General features: G+C 45.1%; 1 protein-coding gene across 2 annotated transcripts in view; it reads right to left on the reverse strand.

Annotated features, from left to right (window-relative positions):
- Window positions 1–16,678, reverse strand: part of LOC115051795 (potassium voltage-gated channel subfamily H member 7-like) — a 52,267-nt gene that overhangs the window by 8,119 nt on the left and 27,470 nt on the right. For both annotated transcript variants that reach the window (XM_029515466.1, XM_029515457.1), the window contains 7 exons: window positions 14,842–15,056; window positions 10,651–11,076; window positions 6,153–6,384; window positions 5,876–6,043; window positions 5,002–5,201; window positions 2,819–3,071; window positions 370–575 (listed from right to left, as the gene is read on the reverse strand). In XM_029515466.1, coding sequence (XP_029371326.1) covers window positions 370–575; window positions 2,819–3,071; window positions 5,002–5,201; window positions 5,876–6,043; window positions 6,153–6,384; window positions 10,651–11,076; window positions 14,842–15,056 — 1,700 coding nt within the window. The remainder of the gene's footprint in view (window positions 1–369; window positions 576–2,818; window positions 3,072–5,001; window positions 5,202–5,875; window positions 6,044–6,152; window positions 6,385–10,650; window positions 11,077–14,841; window positions 15,057–16,678) is intronic.

The following is a 16,678-nucleotide window of genomic DNA, read 5'->3' on the forward strand; positions in this document are numbered from 1 at the left end:
GACGCTTGTCGATTCTTCCCAACATCACATCCTTCTGCTTCACCTACTTCATCATAATTACAGCTGACATCGGCCTTCATCTGTGCTCCGCTAATACGCTCCAACTCGTCTTCCAGCAAATGGTGCATTAAGGAAAAATGTCTAAATTAGTCCTCATGGTTTCATTCCAGCGATGGTCAAACTGAAGCTTAAAGTGACTTAATAATGAAGCTCCTCCTCCGACTTTAATGGACAGGGCACAGATTCATTCAGTTTAATAGGCTTTAGCAGATAGCTGACTTTATATAAGACCCTGAACTCCACGTCTTTGTTTCCTTGAATGCTGTAAGCACAAACGGGAAGCGGCGCTGTCACCTTCGTGCTAGCTACCTTTGCGTTTTCATCACGGAGGTCAAAGGTCAGCTCCAAGTTGGTGAGGAAGTGGTCGGCGAACTCCGGATACATGTCCAGCACCTCCAGGATCTCCTCCCTCTGAATGGTGTGAAGGTCACAGTAGCTCAGCGCCCGGACGTCTGCGCACGACTTCCCCGGCTTGGCGTACAGGTGGATCATCTCACCGAAGATGTCGTTCTTACCTGAGGAACAAACGGGCACAGTTCAGTCAGTGACCGTCATGGATGCTCAGAGGTTCCATATTACAGAAATGAATGATAATAGACTTTATAAAAATTAGCATGATGAAACAGTGAGTTGTGTTTTAATCACCTTTAAAAGACATTTCATGATTTTTTCATTTCAATTTTTTAAAAAACTGTTCTACATGCTTTTTACACAATATTTTTCTATTTAAAAGGTTTCTAATTAAATCAAACCAATTTGTAATTACATTTATTAAGTCCCATTTTTATAGGAATGGACTGTGTTTTAATTTGATTTCTTCTGTTACCTCGCACATCATTCCTTCGCATTTTATAAATGTAATTATTCCTGCGACTACTTGTAATGTTTAGTTGTAGTGCTGTATAATCAGGGTTAGTAATTCATTTGCTGGTGTAGAATTAATATAATTCTGGCAAACTGAGCCATGTAGGGAATTGATCATTTACATCACACATGGACTAAAAATGCTAATGTAATATATGACCGCAAGGAAAACGGTGGATAAACAAGACGGTATGGAAATGGAGTCATCAGCAGCTCTCTGGCTTGCCGGGGAGAAAATATGCTGAGTTGAGTTTAACCTACAGCTGCAGCGCTCGTGGCTCTTGCTCATCGTGACCTGGTTGTGTCTCTGGTTTTCACCAGAGCAAACAGTCATTTAAAGCAATACAAAAAGGTGTAGTCGGAGAGCTACTGGGATTATATTTGGGTGCTGCTGATAACGCCGTACGGCTCAGCGGTTCCTCTCACCGAGCCATGAATTACACCACAACGCACTTCTCGTCACTTCACTTCCCTCCTGAATTCCTCAATCAGCCCCCTTTCTGTAACTCTTTCTCCCCCGTCGCTCGTCTTTTCTTCCTACCCCACCCGCTCGCTCAACTCTTCACCCCTACCTGCTTCTATTGTCATCCGTCTCCATTTGAAAGCAATCATGTTCCTTTTTTTTTTTTTTTACTCTTGTCCCAACATGTGTCCTCCCCCACTCATCCCTGTCATCTGTGGGGCAACAATCAGCGTGTTCTTTGAAGTACGTTTTTGAAACATCCCCATCGGGGATCTCAGCGGTCACAGCAGGACAGAGCCGTCTTTATTTAGGCGGTGTGTTATAACAGAGGTGACTTCAGGCAGAGCTACTCAGGTCCCAGATTTTAGCTGCCCCTTCACGTTGTCCTCCTCAGCTCCATCACCTTCATCTTCCTGATTATGGCCTGCCCGTCCAACAGTAAGACTCTTCCACTCCTCAAACAGTCTTCAGATTGTACTTCGTATCCAGCGCCCATCCGTTGCCGACCTCTCCCACCCCTGATCAGCCTGCTTCTTTTCTGCCTCAACAAACACACCTGCCTTCCTTCTTTGCCTGCCTTGTGTTCCCTCTCCTGGTGCTTCTGCTGGATTGAAGGTTTGGACTGTATTGTGTTTATCTGCTCACTGACACAATCTGTCTCAAGCAAGTGGAAGCCTGGCTTCTGCATTCCTCGCTCATCTGTGAGAAACTCCGAATTCATCCTCCGTGTTTTCCTCCTGCTGTCTTGCCCGACTGGAGTTTCAATAAAGAGTCCAAAAGAATCCTTTCTGGTCCGGTGTTTTGCTGCAATTAGGTCCTGAAATTTAACCATTACGAAGTTTCTTCGTTCAGTTGCCTTTTTAAAAATGCTTACTGCATATTGAACTGAACAGTCGGCTTCAATCTGCATGAAACATACAGTAAATAAAGTTTGGGAGGAAATTCTTCAGAACAGTGAGTCAAATTAGATCACGTGATGCAGGAGTCCCAGAGGGTTTCTGCCCTGCAGGTCTCCAACACACCTGATTCAAATGATCTGCTTGTCATCACACTCTGCTGAGGGATGACTCATCTGAATCAGGGAGACATCTACAACAAGCGTTTTGAAGTAAACGCGAGCAGAGTTGAGTTTCGTTTATTTAAATCATGAGATGTGCATCCTTAGGTGTGATCTGAGGTCTCGGTGTGTTCATTAGCAGAGCGAAGTTGTCAGCTGTTTGTTTTAATGATGCAGAAGGTGCTCACTGTTGTGAAGCTCTTGAACGTTCCCTGAGATACAGTTTGTACTTGATTGGTTATAACCTGAACCCTACTTCTGCCGCAAACCACTTCGATTTAGCATTTTGACAGACGTGGGAGGAGAGGAATATCTCAGGAAAGGTCAAAGTTCACGGTCACAGGCGATGCTGTCGAGATGCACCGAGAACTCACCCAGGATGGCCACGACCACGTCTTCTTTGAGGATTTCGATGGAGCCGCGGGAGACAAAGTAAAGCGCCGTGAGCACGTCCCCGCTGTGGACTAAGGTGTCGCCGGGGGGCGCGTGGGTGGTCTTGAACCTCATGGCCAGAGCCCGCAGGCAGCCCTTGGTGGCTCCGCGAAATGCCTTACAGCCCTGGAGGAGGTTCTTGTTAAGGTGAAGGCAGATATCTGCCTGCAGGCACTCTGGGAAACCCTTCAGCACCTGAATGTGGAACATGGGGCCAAAGCACATGAGCACAGTGATTAAAGGTGGCACAACAGCAGGTCTCATTTATGAAATCTTTCAGGAAATCAGTGTGTTTTCGATTTGGAGTGAAGTTGATGGTCAAATCGAGCGGATTTCCAGAGAAATTTTGGTACAATTGCCACTTGTGTTCTTTCCTTCTTCTCAAAACCTTTCACATCCTGCAGTAAAAATAGCCTCCGATGTTCCTCTACGCAGCTACAATTTAGGCTTCAAGCAACTTTAGATGAGAGACAGGACAGAACATTCAGTGACTGAGAGGGTGCGATTAACTGACAGCTCAAACTCCGAACACAGCTTCAACATTTGTTGTCAGCTTTCTGTCTGTTTGTGATACTTTGGCACAGGTTTTGAAGAGTTTCACTCTCTTTATGTGCTGAAACTATTTATGAACCGTTACCTGGAATATGGGAATAATAGTCAATCTCGTCTCTGACCCTTGTTCTACTATCTGGTTAAAAAAGAAAGAAATATTATAAATAATTCAAAGTGACCAGCATTCCTACCCATCTGAATTAGTCTGGAAGACATTTTAACATTTAGTTTGAGAGCACTTCTTGATGTATAAGAAACGACTTACCCTTTAAAAAAAACAAAAACACAGAGACCACTGACAAATGATCCAGCGACAACATGGACTGACTGTAAATAACATTTTCTTTTCAAACTTCAACACAACAGAAAGTGAATTGCCGGAAGAAGGCCTTCAAAGACACACGAGGAACAGTCGAAACAAGAAAACACACTTCTTAACTTTTGTCATTTACACATAAAATGTAATGTGCTGATGACAAGAGCATTAAGAGAGGAAAAAAAAAAAAAGCTGCCTGATCTGGTTTTCTGGGTCTGACGGGCTCTTTTATTTATTTTTTTTTTCTTTCTTTCAGGACAAAAACTGATCAGTAGATTTGGAAAGGAAAGACTGAACAACATTTGGCAAGCGCAGGTGCCACCACGGAGCGTGCAGCCAAGCCTCCCACAGTGGGAGGGAAACCTGGCAGTGCCCGGCGAGGCTGTGCCCACTCTCACAGGCATGATTCACTCTGTCTCTGGTACCAGATGAATATCATGGCGTTGTGTTTGAATACACAAATTTCATGCAAAAAGGGACCACGAGGCAGGCCACATGCAGTTCCACCACTGCCAGACTATTACTGTGGCCTGCATGTGTGTCCTCTGCACTAACCGGCATGCACCAATTTGTCCTGTAAATCTACAAAGTGGCATCGTGTTCATGTATGGAGAGTAGAAAAACACAACAGGAACGTGCTCTCTAATAACATGCATGTTTGGGACAATGATAACACGTTACACATTAAAACCTTAACATTACATAGCTTTGGTTTGCTGCACATTAACGCTGAAATGAAGAGCTTGGAGCATTCAACTACTGATATCAGACACAGCTAGATGAAGCTCTACCACTGAGGAACAGATCGACATTAGTTGTGTTGACACATGTACCTCCTGCTCTTACCAGAGTGGTGGGGTCATTCCATTTGACATGAGGCAGACATGGAAAAGACAAACTTATATAAGTACCATGAACAGTATCACGATGAGAAACGCTGCAGTAACTGTAGCTTTCACTTCAGCTGTGGTGTGACCGAGCATTGCACGGTATAAAAATGATGAGAATGTTACACTATGCCAGTCACATAGTGAGTTCATAGTGCTTCATATTGAAATGGTAAGAGCATTTTTTTTGTAGGGGGGGGGTGGATATTTGAAACTGAGCAGACAAATGGTGATCAAACTTTCAAACTCACACAAATGAGTTTGCAAAGGAGAATAGAAGCAACAGATTCAACATCTTTTGGTTATAGTGTGAGAAATAAAATGGACATTGACACACACACACACACACACACACACGTTCCTCTCGTACCATATTCATGTCGATGCCGTTGGTGTAGGTCCAGGCGTGTTGGAAGTACTCCTCCAGCCTCTGCCTCAGTGGGTTTGGGATCTGGTGGAAGCGGATGAATTCTTTGACACGCAGCATCTGGAGGTGATACCTGGCTGTACCTGAATACAGCCTCTGGATGATGGCGGACACGTTCCCAAAGATGCTGGCATACATCAGAGCTGGGAGAGAAGACGACCGTTTCAGCTGTGGAAGCTAATGCTTCCCCCCCCCCCCCCCTCAAGGAAACACCTACCTGGCGCAGTGAAAAAGCCTCAATGTACCATGCATGCGATCAATTCTAGTTTTTTATATGAGCATTTAAACAAATGTGAATGTTTTTGTTAAAATCTTTAAAAATATTAAGTTTTCTTCCACTTTTAATTGCACCTTAGCTGAGGGAGTTGCAGAACCCGTGAAAGAAAAACACTGAGGTTTGTGCAGCAGTGAAAGAGCTTTTACAGCTGTTTCCATGGTGACTGTTGATTTCGCACTTACGGAAGCTGTTATCACTTTCTGTTGTTTTGGCAGGAGCTTGGTAAGCGACCTGTCACACCACTGATCTGTGTAGCTGCTGCAGCACGAACGATCCAACTCTGGACCGTTGGACCTGGACAGATCCTTTACTCTGAAAGGGGTGTGGAAATCTTCCTGGGATGTGTTCGTTTTCCTTTTTTGTTCAAGGCTTTAAGTGATTCCTTAAATATCAGACAAGTTAAATAGAAAAGCTGGGACACCGGCCCCTGCTCTCCCTGCAAATAATGTGTGTTTTCCTTCCAACCCCGACCACAGAGGGTTTCATTGATAAGAGGATCTCAACACTCTCTGTTTGTGCTCTGACTCAGTTGTCACTCACATCCAATCAGCATGACGCAGATAGAGAAGATCTTCTCAGAGTTGGTGTTGGGGGAGACATTCCCAAAGCCCACGCTGGTCAGACTGCTGAAGGTGAAATAAAGCGCTGTCACGTACTTGTCTTTGATGGAGGGGCCTGAGCTGGGGTCACTGTAGTTGTATTTTTTCCCTACAAGGAATCGCAATAATAAAACACATAAAAAATACACCACATGTTTTTTTTTTTTTTTTTTTTTTTCCTCCAATCTTTAAAATGACACTCAGATGAGTCAGATCACCTATTGACACCCCCAGGTTGTCCAGCCAGCCGATCTTGTGCTCCAGATAAGGCTTCTCCACGTTGCCAATGGCGTACCAGATGCAGGCCAGCCAATGAGCGATGAGGGCAAAGATGCACATGAGCAGCATGAGGACGGCGGCACCGTACTCCGAATATCGGTCTAACTTGCGGGCAACGCGCACCAGCCGTAAGAGACGGGCTGTCTTCAGCAGCCCAATCAGAGTGGTGGTCTGACAAACAGAGGAATATAAAAGGTTCGGTTAGTCACTTCGGAGTGTGTGTCACCTTTGCCCACACGTGGATGTGTGAGTGAGAAAATGTGCTCAGGAGGAAAACCAGATCAGGATTAAGGACTTCAGACACATATGCAGATCATATTCACATCACAACCCAGACAGTGCATCATCATGGATCAATCCTGCTGGTGTAAACAGATCCTTCGAGGGCTCGGCGACCCTCATTGTCAACACAAAGCCACTGACTATGACTTGGACGCCTGTGGCTCAGCAAATCATGAAAGTCAGCATGGATTTGGCTCTAAGGGGACCTGGTATATAAGCCCTCGTGTGAGAGTGCGGGGAGAGTTTGTTGTTTCATCTGTTGGCTGCCGATAAGGCTCTTCTGAATAACTGCATATGATGACGGCAAAATGAGTTCAGAAAAACAAAAATATCAGCAGCTTGGAACCTCTGTCGAAGCCTCGAAGCTACAGGGAAGTAAACCCACATCTAAGCAGCCTGTCAAAATGCAACACGCACGCACGCACGCACACACACACAGATCAGACACAAACAGACTTGCATGCATACATTGCAATATATACACACACACTGCCTTCTGCTCCATTTAATTCAAAGCACATTAATCCTCCTGTCTCCATTTTCTAGCCCGACTAAATTAACATTCAGACAGTGGGAGGGGAGTTGAAGAGTAGGGGACAAAAGTTCCAATCGCTTAGTCTGTAAACACAATAAATGAGACTTTAAGAATACCAATAGGTCCAGCCACTCCCCATCTTACCAGACAATTATCCTAATATCCTCGGGGAAATCATTACCTGCAGCCTCCTTGTCTATACTTCCTACTTTACGGGTGTGGAGCAGATGAGAGCAAACATTATATGCACAACGTAAAAGCAGGAAGGGAGCTGCCTGGTTTTTATGCTTTTGAAGAGGGATGATTTATGAGGGAGGGTGTGTGTCTCTGTCATGGTGCGCAGGAGTGCTGTATCTGCCTCTGATGGGTCCATTAAAGAGCCTCCGTCCTCCCAATCTCACCCCCGAAATCACCGGCATCACTCACTGCCACGCATCCGTCCGGCTCACCATTTCACTCACAACCAGAACAGTGAATAAATCACACATGGGAAGAGATAAGGATGGAGTCTGTGAGCGCTTCCCGTCTTAGGTGGAGTGCATCTGAACGACCTGCGCAGATGACACGGCGCACATTGTATGTGGCCCACAGTGTAATGTTGATTAAAGTCTGGGCTTACAGTAAGTCGGGGGCGTTTTGAGCAGGGGAGTGAAGCTAAAGCTCCCATTAGGAAGCAGCTGTATAAAACATATCCCCCTGAATATCCCTCCGGCCATCTGCCGCTGTGGCTCCTCAGCCTCCCATGGCCACTTTAAAACACCACGAGTCACCCAAGGTTGTAATGCAGACGTGGTGGACTTTAAAATTCAGATTACTACATGGTAATTTCAGCTCCTCATTTCAAATTGAGATTGATTTCACTGGGACAATTTAGATGTGTTTAAATCTTTCTTTTGGTTTTATTAAGTATTGAATTTTGGTTTTCTTGCTCTCTGCTTATTTAATGTTTGCATCATCCCCTTTATGGATACAAATGAAGATAGTGTATGACGCTTTATCATAAACCTCGACGAATTGAGGCAAGAGTGACCCATCACAGAAAAGGTGTGAGTTTTCACAGACAGTATATGAGGTCCCTGAATCCATCATCAGTCTGAAACTATTGATTCCAGCAGCTTCGAGCTAACTCTCATCTCCTTAAGTCCCTCCCTCGTTCCGCTCCACAGGTCCCAACAGAATTTTGTCTTTTACTCTTATTCTGAAAAGACACCGAACAAACAGAGAAGGACACACAACTGTGTAAAAGATTGGGGAATGGTTGTAGGAGGATGTAAAACACAACTGCTATGCAGCAGAGCGAAGCTGGAGTCTGCGTCGGAACAGTCAGACAGAAAACAAAACAGATTTTACAACACCAACTGAATAAAACCGATTTTGCTTGCATGAACGGATGATTTGTGCATGGAGCTCAAAAGGTCAATTCAATATGTATGAATGTAATAAAATTTATTGACGTGATCAGCTTTCTGGAACAGTTTCATTGATCGACCATAAAAGCATGAAACCAATGTTTATTTCTATTAATTTATAGCTCAGGGCTGTAAAGTTCTTTGTTCAAATTTGTTTATGAGCACAAAACAACCCTCGCCTGTGCAGAATTTAAGGAGAATAATATTTAAATTCTGGTTTGGTGTACGTTTTCTCATGGAACCTCCATAATTTGCAATAACCTCAACTGAGAAGCTGATGCACGTGACAGGCAAATATTTTCATCTTATCATAGCAGGACATTGATATGAAAATGATGGAGGAGCTGAAATGGCTCCTGCAGGTAAATTCACCACCACAGTACTTCTCACACGGCACCCTGCGATGCTGAATCTGAAAAAGAAGGTCTCTGGGGAGAGATCAGCCTGTTATGTTTCTAATGAAATCAGCAAAAAAAAAAAAAAAAACTTAACATATTGTTGGAGATGGTTTCCAGGCAACAAAGGTGCACGAGATTACGTCTAAAAATAGTCGCTGTCTCTGCACAGAGCTAAAATACCACACCTTAAAGAGGAGCGCTAAAACGGTTCATGGCTGTGTTATTTTCAGTCTCCTCCTGAGGATGTGAAAACACAGCGTTTCTGTCCCCGTGCTTGCTGTGACACGGCACTTCGGGGACACATGTCCTATCACTGCAGCAGCCGTGTAGCCGTATGATGAGGACATCATGCGGTTCAGCTCCACTCTCTTTACTCCACCTGCCACTCGCTCCCAGCCTCCGGTCAAGAGGAACACACACCCAATGCTAAATAATGTCTCTGCAAACCAACACACGCTCACAACATCAGGGGCCTGACGCACGCACTGATCAAGGATGTGTGTGTATTCGGTAGTGGTCTTACGTCACGTATCCTGACATCTGGCATTTCACACACATTTACTGATGTGCACTTTAGTTTCGAAAACTAAATTGTGCTTTCGAGCTACACGCAGAATATTCCAGTGGAGGCTCATGCTTTGTTCAGTTCTTATTGCTCTCTCTGAGCATTAGATAACCTGCCCAGGCATCTCCCTCAGATGCACATGAAGAAATGAGTTCCTCATAGGCAGAGTAGTGAGGGAGGCTGAGACCTTTCTAGCAGATTTGGATAGCCCAGGGCCTTCCAGTCTGGACTGCAGGGGGAAGCAGATGTGACAGCTGAGCGTCACATTGGTTTGGTAGTCTAAACATTCAGAAATATGGCTGCTGGAAAGTGGTGATGCAGGAGGATCAGAGGGGCTCCGCAGCTCAGCAACAATGCAGACGGGTTTATAATCTTCAATTGGGCTTCTCTGTCGTCATATTCTGTCGCGAAAGGCTTTGTAGACCTGTGTTTGAGCCGTTTATCTCATTCTTCCTGGCAGATTTATGATTGGCCCACTCAAGGACAGGGAGACACTCGTCCTGAAGACACTCCAGTGTTGTTCTGGCGGTACGCCTCAGGTCATGGAAGGTGAACAGTCGCTCTGGTTTCAGGTCTGGAGAGGGTTTTCTTCAAACACCTCTCTGTGTTTGGCTGATTTCTCTCTTTCTTTGCTTCCTTCCCTCCATTATGGCTCCCTGACTCTGCCAAATAGTGTTTGGAGTTCTGCCCAATGGGTTCAATTTCTGTCTCATCAGACCAAAAAGCCTGTTTCCTCATGCTCTCAGAGTCCCTTAAATGCTGTTTGACAAACTCCAAGCAGGCTGATGAAACACTTCTGTTCAACCATTCTACCATGAAGGCTGACCGATGGAGTGCTGCTGAGATGATTGTCCTTCTGGCACGTCCTTCGTCTCTGCTCAACTTCAGAAACTCTGGTCATGACCACTGAGGTGCTGATCACCAAGTCCCTTTTTGTTTTGTAACTCCGTTTGGATTAATGTGAGTTTATGGCTCTAAACTCTATCCAAACTATTTAATATGACACGTGACTTTCAGTCAGGTCCTGGACAAAACTCAGGGAAAGTCGTCATGAATCATGGATTCTGGGATTACTGCTGATTAAAAAACATTAAGTGAAGGAATCTGAATACTTTTCCAGAAAGCAAAATAAAAACATCCTGTCTTCACAGCCCACATCTGGGTAGATTCAGATGTTACTGTCAAGAATTGGTCCAGATGTGGGCTGTGGCTGTGTGTGTGTAAGCCCACCCCCCCCCCCCAACTCACCTCGTCTGATCCTGAGCCAAAGATGAGCAGGTCAAACGGGATGGCGGCCACCATGTCGATGAGGAACCAGCCTTTGAAGTAGTGGATGGCAATCTTGGCTGGGTGGCTGACCACCTCCTCGTTGGTGTTGACATAGGTCGTCCTGAAGTTTATGAGGATGTCCACTATGAACATGATGTCCACAATCAGGTCTACCACGTTCAGAGGCGAGCAGGAGTAGCCGCACTCCCGCCTCCTCTGCTCCTCGATGTCGTTGAGGAGGAAGGCAGCAGAGTAGGGTGTGAAGATGGCCGTGTAGATGACCAGCAGCAGGATGAGCCAGTCCCACACCGCTTTGAAGGGACTGTAGTGAAGGATGGTCCACTTGTCGATGCGTGGCGTCTGGAGCTTGTACTCCGGCAGAACGTCAGCTCCGAGAGACAGAACCTGAGGAGGAAGACAGAGAGTTTATCAGATCACTCCATCAACGTGAGGGATTCATTTCACCGGTGTTAGCTCTGCTTGCAATCCTTTTTTGCTGCCAGACAAAACATTCATATCTTTGAGACAGGAAACTCCAATTGTGTTTGCAGCAGAAAGCAGCCACAAAGCCATTGGCTGAGGACCTCAGATCTGAGGGGGGGGGACACGAGGGGGATACATTAATGCATCTACTTCTTTCTTTGGAGTCATTGATCCGTTTGACTGAAAATTCAGTCAAATGTCAACACAGTTCAATACGAGCCAATGAGCCAATGAATGCAATCTATTCAGGAGTAGGCCGCCTTAATGCCGGGATTTCAGAAGCGTTGCAAAATCCTGAGATTAGAGCCACTCCTCCAGGAACAAAATCTGCAGAGACTGGGTAGGAAAGTTGTTTGTAACTTCAGGTAAATAAATAAGTAGGGAATAATGCTTTGAATTGAAGATGAAAGTAAAATTTTCTCCAGTGAGCCCAACTGTGTCTGTCATTATCTCTGTTATTGCAGTTACCATATATACCCAAATGACTTTTAACATCAACATTATAGCAGCATCATGGACCGTTTCGGATAAGCGTTTCAGCGACCTGGAGGTAATTATAGGTGCGGGCAGAGGACATATCTATTCATCTAAATGTCTGACACTTCAATAGGAAGGAATTTTCAGGCCGTGGCGGCTTCACTACTGATTATCGAGGCTCCGAGGGGGAACGCAAAGAGAGAGAGGCAGGTGAAGTGCATGGGCTGCAAGGGCAGAGAGACAATTAATGAGTGCCAGTGAGAGAGGGGATGAAGCAGAAGGCGGGGGGCCTTAAATGAGGATTTTGGCATTTTGGCATTCATCACGTATTCCTCGTCGCCTTATCTATGGACTCTTCACCTTCACAACCTCCTGGCGAATGAGAGGAGGCAGCTGATGATGTATAGCACAGCTGTGTAAATTATTTAATTGGTTATAAGAAACTGGGGTCAACTGGGGTCAAATGAGTGCATTCTTAACTTCACACCCTTAAACAACACTGAGGTCATCTACAGGCCACAGCCAAAGAAAATTTAGGATGGAGCTTCTACGCCTTGGCTATGGAAAGCAATTTTCTCTGCACCTGATTTCGGCACTTTGCTCTACATTTCTTCTGGAATTATTTCTCGATATTTCCCCCTCTTTTTCCAAAAAAAAAAAAAAAAGCTGTTGCGTTCTCTTGCACTTTCTTATCGACAGCACTGATCCAAAGAAGATGGTAACTGTGCACCACGGCAGCAGTGCTCAGCACGCATGGATACATTACCCCTCGGCCTGCTGGGAAGCCTGGGAGGACTCCTTTGGTTGGCAGAGGGACAGCTCTGCATAAACGTGTTGTAGCCAATCTGTGTCTAAATAAAAGATCTCATCTTAATTATTTAACCTACCTACTGTAGCTATGCACACTTGGCGCAAATGAACTCTCTTGTGGGATAATGCAAAACTCTGCGTTTGGCTCGGCTTCAGACGACATGCAAATGAGCGTTAGCTTTCTCCCCCTTCTCCGGTTCGTTTCGCTCTGCTCTGCTGGGGCTGGGCTATTATTTATAAGAGGAGGGCTGTTTCATATTTCTGGGGTCAATCTGCTGGCTTCCATTGTTAAAAAATGACATCATTCAGCTTCGGATAACCCGTTTGAATCTGGCCATTAATGGAAAGTTGTGGGCATCGGACACGAGACGCACGTTCAGGGAAAATGTGAGGAACTCTCCATCAGCAGAGGCCAGGAGGGAGTTTGTCTTGATCCTGGCTCAGGGCATCTGCTGTGGTTGAGGTCCTCGCATTCAGGAGTCCACAGAGCAGTAATCCGTCCATGGCTTATTTATCGGTTTGTTCGTATCACCATTTTAATGCCTCACAGGCTGCACCCTGGCTGTTACTGGCGGTGCTGCCATTGACAGAATTGACACTGACAGCCTACACAAACGAGGAGCACATAACAGTGTAGCATTGGTTTGATACGGTGGTGATTCCGCTGGCCATCGCTGACTGTATGGTTGTCATCCTTATGCTCTATTTATGTTTGTCGTTTCTTCCTACCTGTGTGATATTAGCTCGTGTGAGTGACCTCTGTTTTCCTGCGGACACCTGAATGCCTCACCACGAGCCCCTGTAGGCTTGACTGGGGCGCCCCGTCGCCACACACAGACTGGAGAAGGGCGGGATTCGTGGTAAATTGACTCACAATTTACATTTTTAAAACACTATTCCGACGGTGAAATGTACAATTGTTGTCCTCTTTCAGTGTGTCATTTATGCCGTGGGAGCTGACGGGACGAATAATTCTTCAGGTACCGATCATTTTTCTTGCGTTGTGTAGCGCGCTTGTAACTCGGTTAGCATGTGTTGGCGTTAGCATGTACACGTGATATCCCACCATGCCTTGCGTTAGCAGAAAAAAAAAAAAAAAAGGCTACTCCAGCAGAACAAGGAGCAGTGAGAAGAGAGCAAAGTGACAGCGAATTAACGGCGCCAAAAGTAGCTCCGAAAACTATTGTTCATTTTGTGAATGAGTCCACTCTATGGTCCACTATATTCATCTCGCTATAGAGGGTGCAGGGGGTGGGGGGGGGGGGGGTGGTTTCGGATGCACCCCGGGACTCTTCCTCTGTGTTCATCAGAGCTCCTGCTATAAAACCAGTCAGACTGGAGCAGCAACCGGCCTAACAGCACATTAAACAGTACGCTAGCAGACAGCACAGTGCTGCGTTGTACAAAAGTCCATTAAAACCGCATTAGCAGGCCTGCCCTCTGTGCTGACTTTCATGCTGCATGGAGAGGTCAGTTCTGTCTCTGCCTCAGGCTGCGGTTTTAGGCCTTCACCTGGAGCTGGCTTCTGGTCCAAACTGTGCCCTCTGTTACACCGCGAAGGGGCAAAATGCAAAAGTGAGACCTAATCGGCTGTTTGGGCCTCAGTCCCTGACTACTCAGCCCTGGCAGGGAAGGTGAGAATGACCTCTAACCCTGTCAGTAACTCTAGATTTATGGATGCGGTCTGGCAGCCGTAAGAGTATCACTGATTATCTGCCACAAGAGACAGACACCTCCAACCTTTTACGTATCCAACCCCTAGAGTTTCAATTAATCATTCTGGGGCTCACAAAGGACAGCGTGTGTGTGTGTGTGTGGTGTGAATGTTCATGAAAGTGTGATTTGTAATGATGATAACTCATATTACAGTATAATGAATATTACTATCAGACACTCTGTGAAACCTCAGATGGTCAATAAAATGGTGGAATGAAAAATTGATAAATGCGTCTGAAGAAAGTTTTACTCCTGTTACTACTTAATTGTTTTCTATTTTTGGCTGCAGGGAAAAGGAAAGACTCGAACACACCCAACAGATGGTGCAGCACTGATCCTAATAATATACTATATGAGTGTGTGAGAAATTGATTTGACCAAGTGAAACTTCCCACCATGCAGAACAAAAGTAGTGCATTTCGGATTAAACTAAAATTAGCTGCAGTCAGTTAGTTCAACCATGGTCCATGGGTGATCATTGCCTCAGTCTTTTCAATGTTTGGTTGGTTTACTAACTTTTTTTTATCTTCAGTAGATTTCAGAAAAAGCATGAATATGTTTGTACTGGGGTCCCCAGTTAGATCTATGTGCTGCTGCTTATGTGTTTCCCTGCAGGGACAACAGCAGACCATCTATTTGTCTTTTAAATAAACATGAACGTAGACAATAATGACTAGCTTTTACCTGTGTGACCTTGTCAGTGACATTGTGTGTGCGTTCTTTGACTTTTGGGGCGATGATGGTTTTCTCGGAGGACGGGGGCGAGGGGCACTTCTTCTCGTTGTTGGCCTCAGAGAAGTTTAATGTGATGAGGGGGATCTTGTTGATGGTGCTGTATTTGTTGAGGTTGGAGTCGGAGGTGGAGCCAAGCAGGCTGGATTTGATCTGGCTGAGCGGCCCTGAAAGAGAAAGGGGGGGTCAGGAAGGGTGTCATCGTTAGCGGCCGTCGCATGCCGCGCTGCAGTTGGGCTACTGGTGATCTAACAGGCTTTGTGATTTGCTGACATCAGAGAACAGAGGCGTGTTCGTTTGATAGTCGTGAAATGGCTCGTGAGGATGGAGTGGCCCTTGCTTTTGGAGTGAATTAAAACACAATATAACACTGAGAATAGCACAGATGCTGAAATGTATCCTCTGATCGACCTTTCTACAATGAACAGGCCTTTTACAGTTTCTCATAAAACGGCGATGAAGAACACTGTTGGTGGAAGAAAAGGATGATTCAATGCACAATCAAAGAATGTGACATCACACATTTAGTGAGCCTGGACAGAATGAGTGTGCCACTGTGCTAATAAGATCTTCCTGTAGTATGCGATGTTCCCTACAGGTTCACAGCATCATTAAATCTGACTCTGCCTGTTGTGAAAGCATTCAACACTGCAACAAAATGTGACAGCAGCGCACACACGACACATGTGGCCCAATGAAGGTGACTGGAAGTGGAAAAAAAGAGAAATGCTGATTTAGGCAGTGTTAGCCAACAGAGGAAGGTTTGTTTTTTGTTGTTTTTGTTTTTTTTTTTCCTCCTCTTTTTTACAGAGTACAGTAAAGTGATTGAGAGTCAAGGACGGAGGACCAGACAGCTGAGGATGAGCGATTGCATGCGCAGCTTCAATACATGCCACAGTGAGGAAACATCATTGCAGTCGTGAAGAATAACTTAAAAAGAAAAGCAGAAGCCATACCCCCAGCCATCCAGGAGCGAGATACTAGCAAACCAGGAGAGAAAAGATACAGGGTAAAGGGGAAAAGGGGATTATGGAGGGGTGTTTGGATTGCAGTGTCAGCAGTCATAGCTACACACATTATTTGGGATCGACCAAGTATCGGACATGAAATAGGCATTTTCCAATAGTGGTCTGGAGCACCGTCTGCCCACAGAACCAGCCAGAGAGCCCTAAATCCTAAAATAAAGGAAATAGCTTATCTGAATAGTGTGTAAAAAATTCATCTTATCTTAAATGAGCAGGAAGCTGAGGGACTGAGCTGAGCTACTGTTAAATGTACAGGCAGGCTTTCACTGATGTGGACACAATAACAAAAACACCTTTACTTATTTAAACAAACTAAAAATAAAAAAAAGGCAGTAATTGCACTATTTTTTCTGGAAAAAACATATTGGTCTCAAATGATTTGATGAATAATTGATCATCATTAAAAAGCACATTGGTCGACCCCGAAACAACATTACTTAAAATATCATTGCTATGCATTTATCAGGACTTAAAAGCACTTTGGAGGCTGTAGGACTAAAACTTCTGAGATTATAATCAGAATTTAACGTGAAGGCATCAGGTGTAAACAGACAGGACTTCCATAGAAGCAGTGGCTGTTTCTGGTCAAGAAGTCAGCACGTGACAGATGCATGCAGCACTGCTCCAGGTCCAATGCATTTCATAAGGGAAGAAGATGCGGGTGAGTGTGTAGCGTTAAAATGGAAACAGGTTTCCTCTCATTCACCAAGACACCACTCACTGGGGATCCGGAGGTTGCACAAACATAAACAGAGGTTGAAGAC

This window comes from Echeneis naucrates, chromosome 2 (genome assembly GCF_900963305.1).
Source record: "Echeneis naucrates chromosome 2, fEcheNa1.1, whole genome shotgun sequence".
NCBI classification, from domain to species: domain Eukaryota; kingdom Metazoa; phylum Chordata; class Actinopteri; order Carangiformes; family Echeneidae; genus Echeneis; species Echeneis naucrates.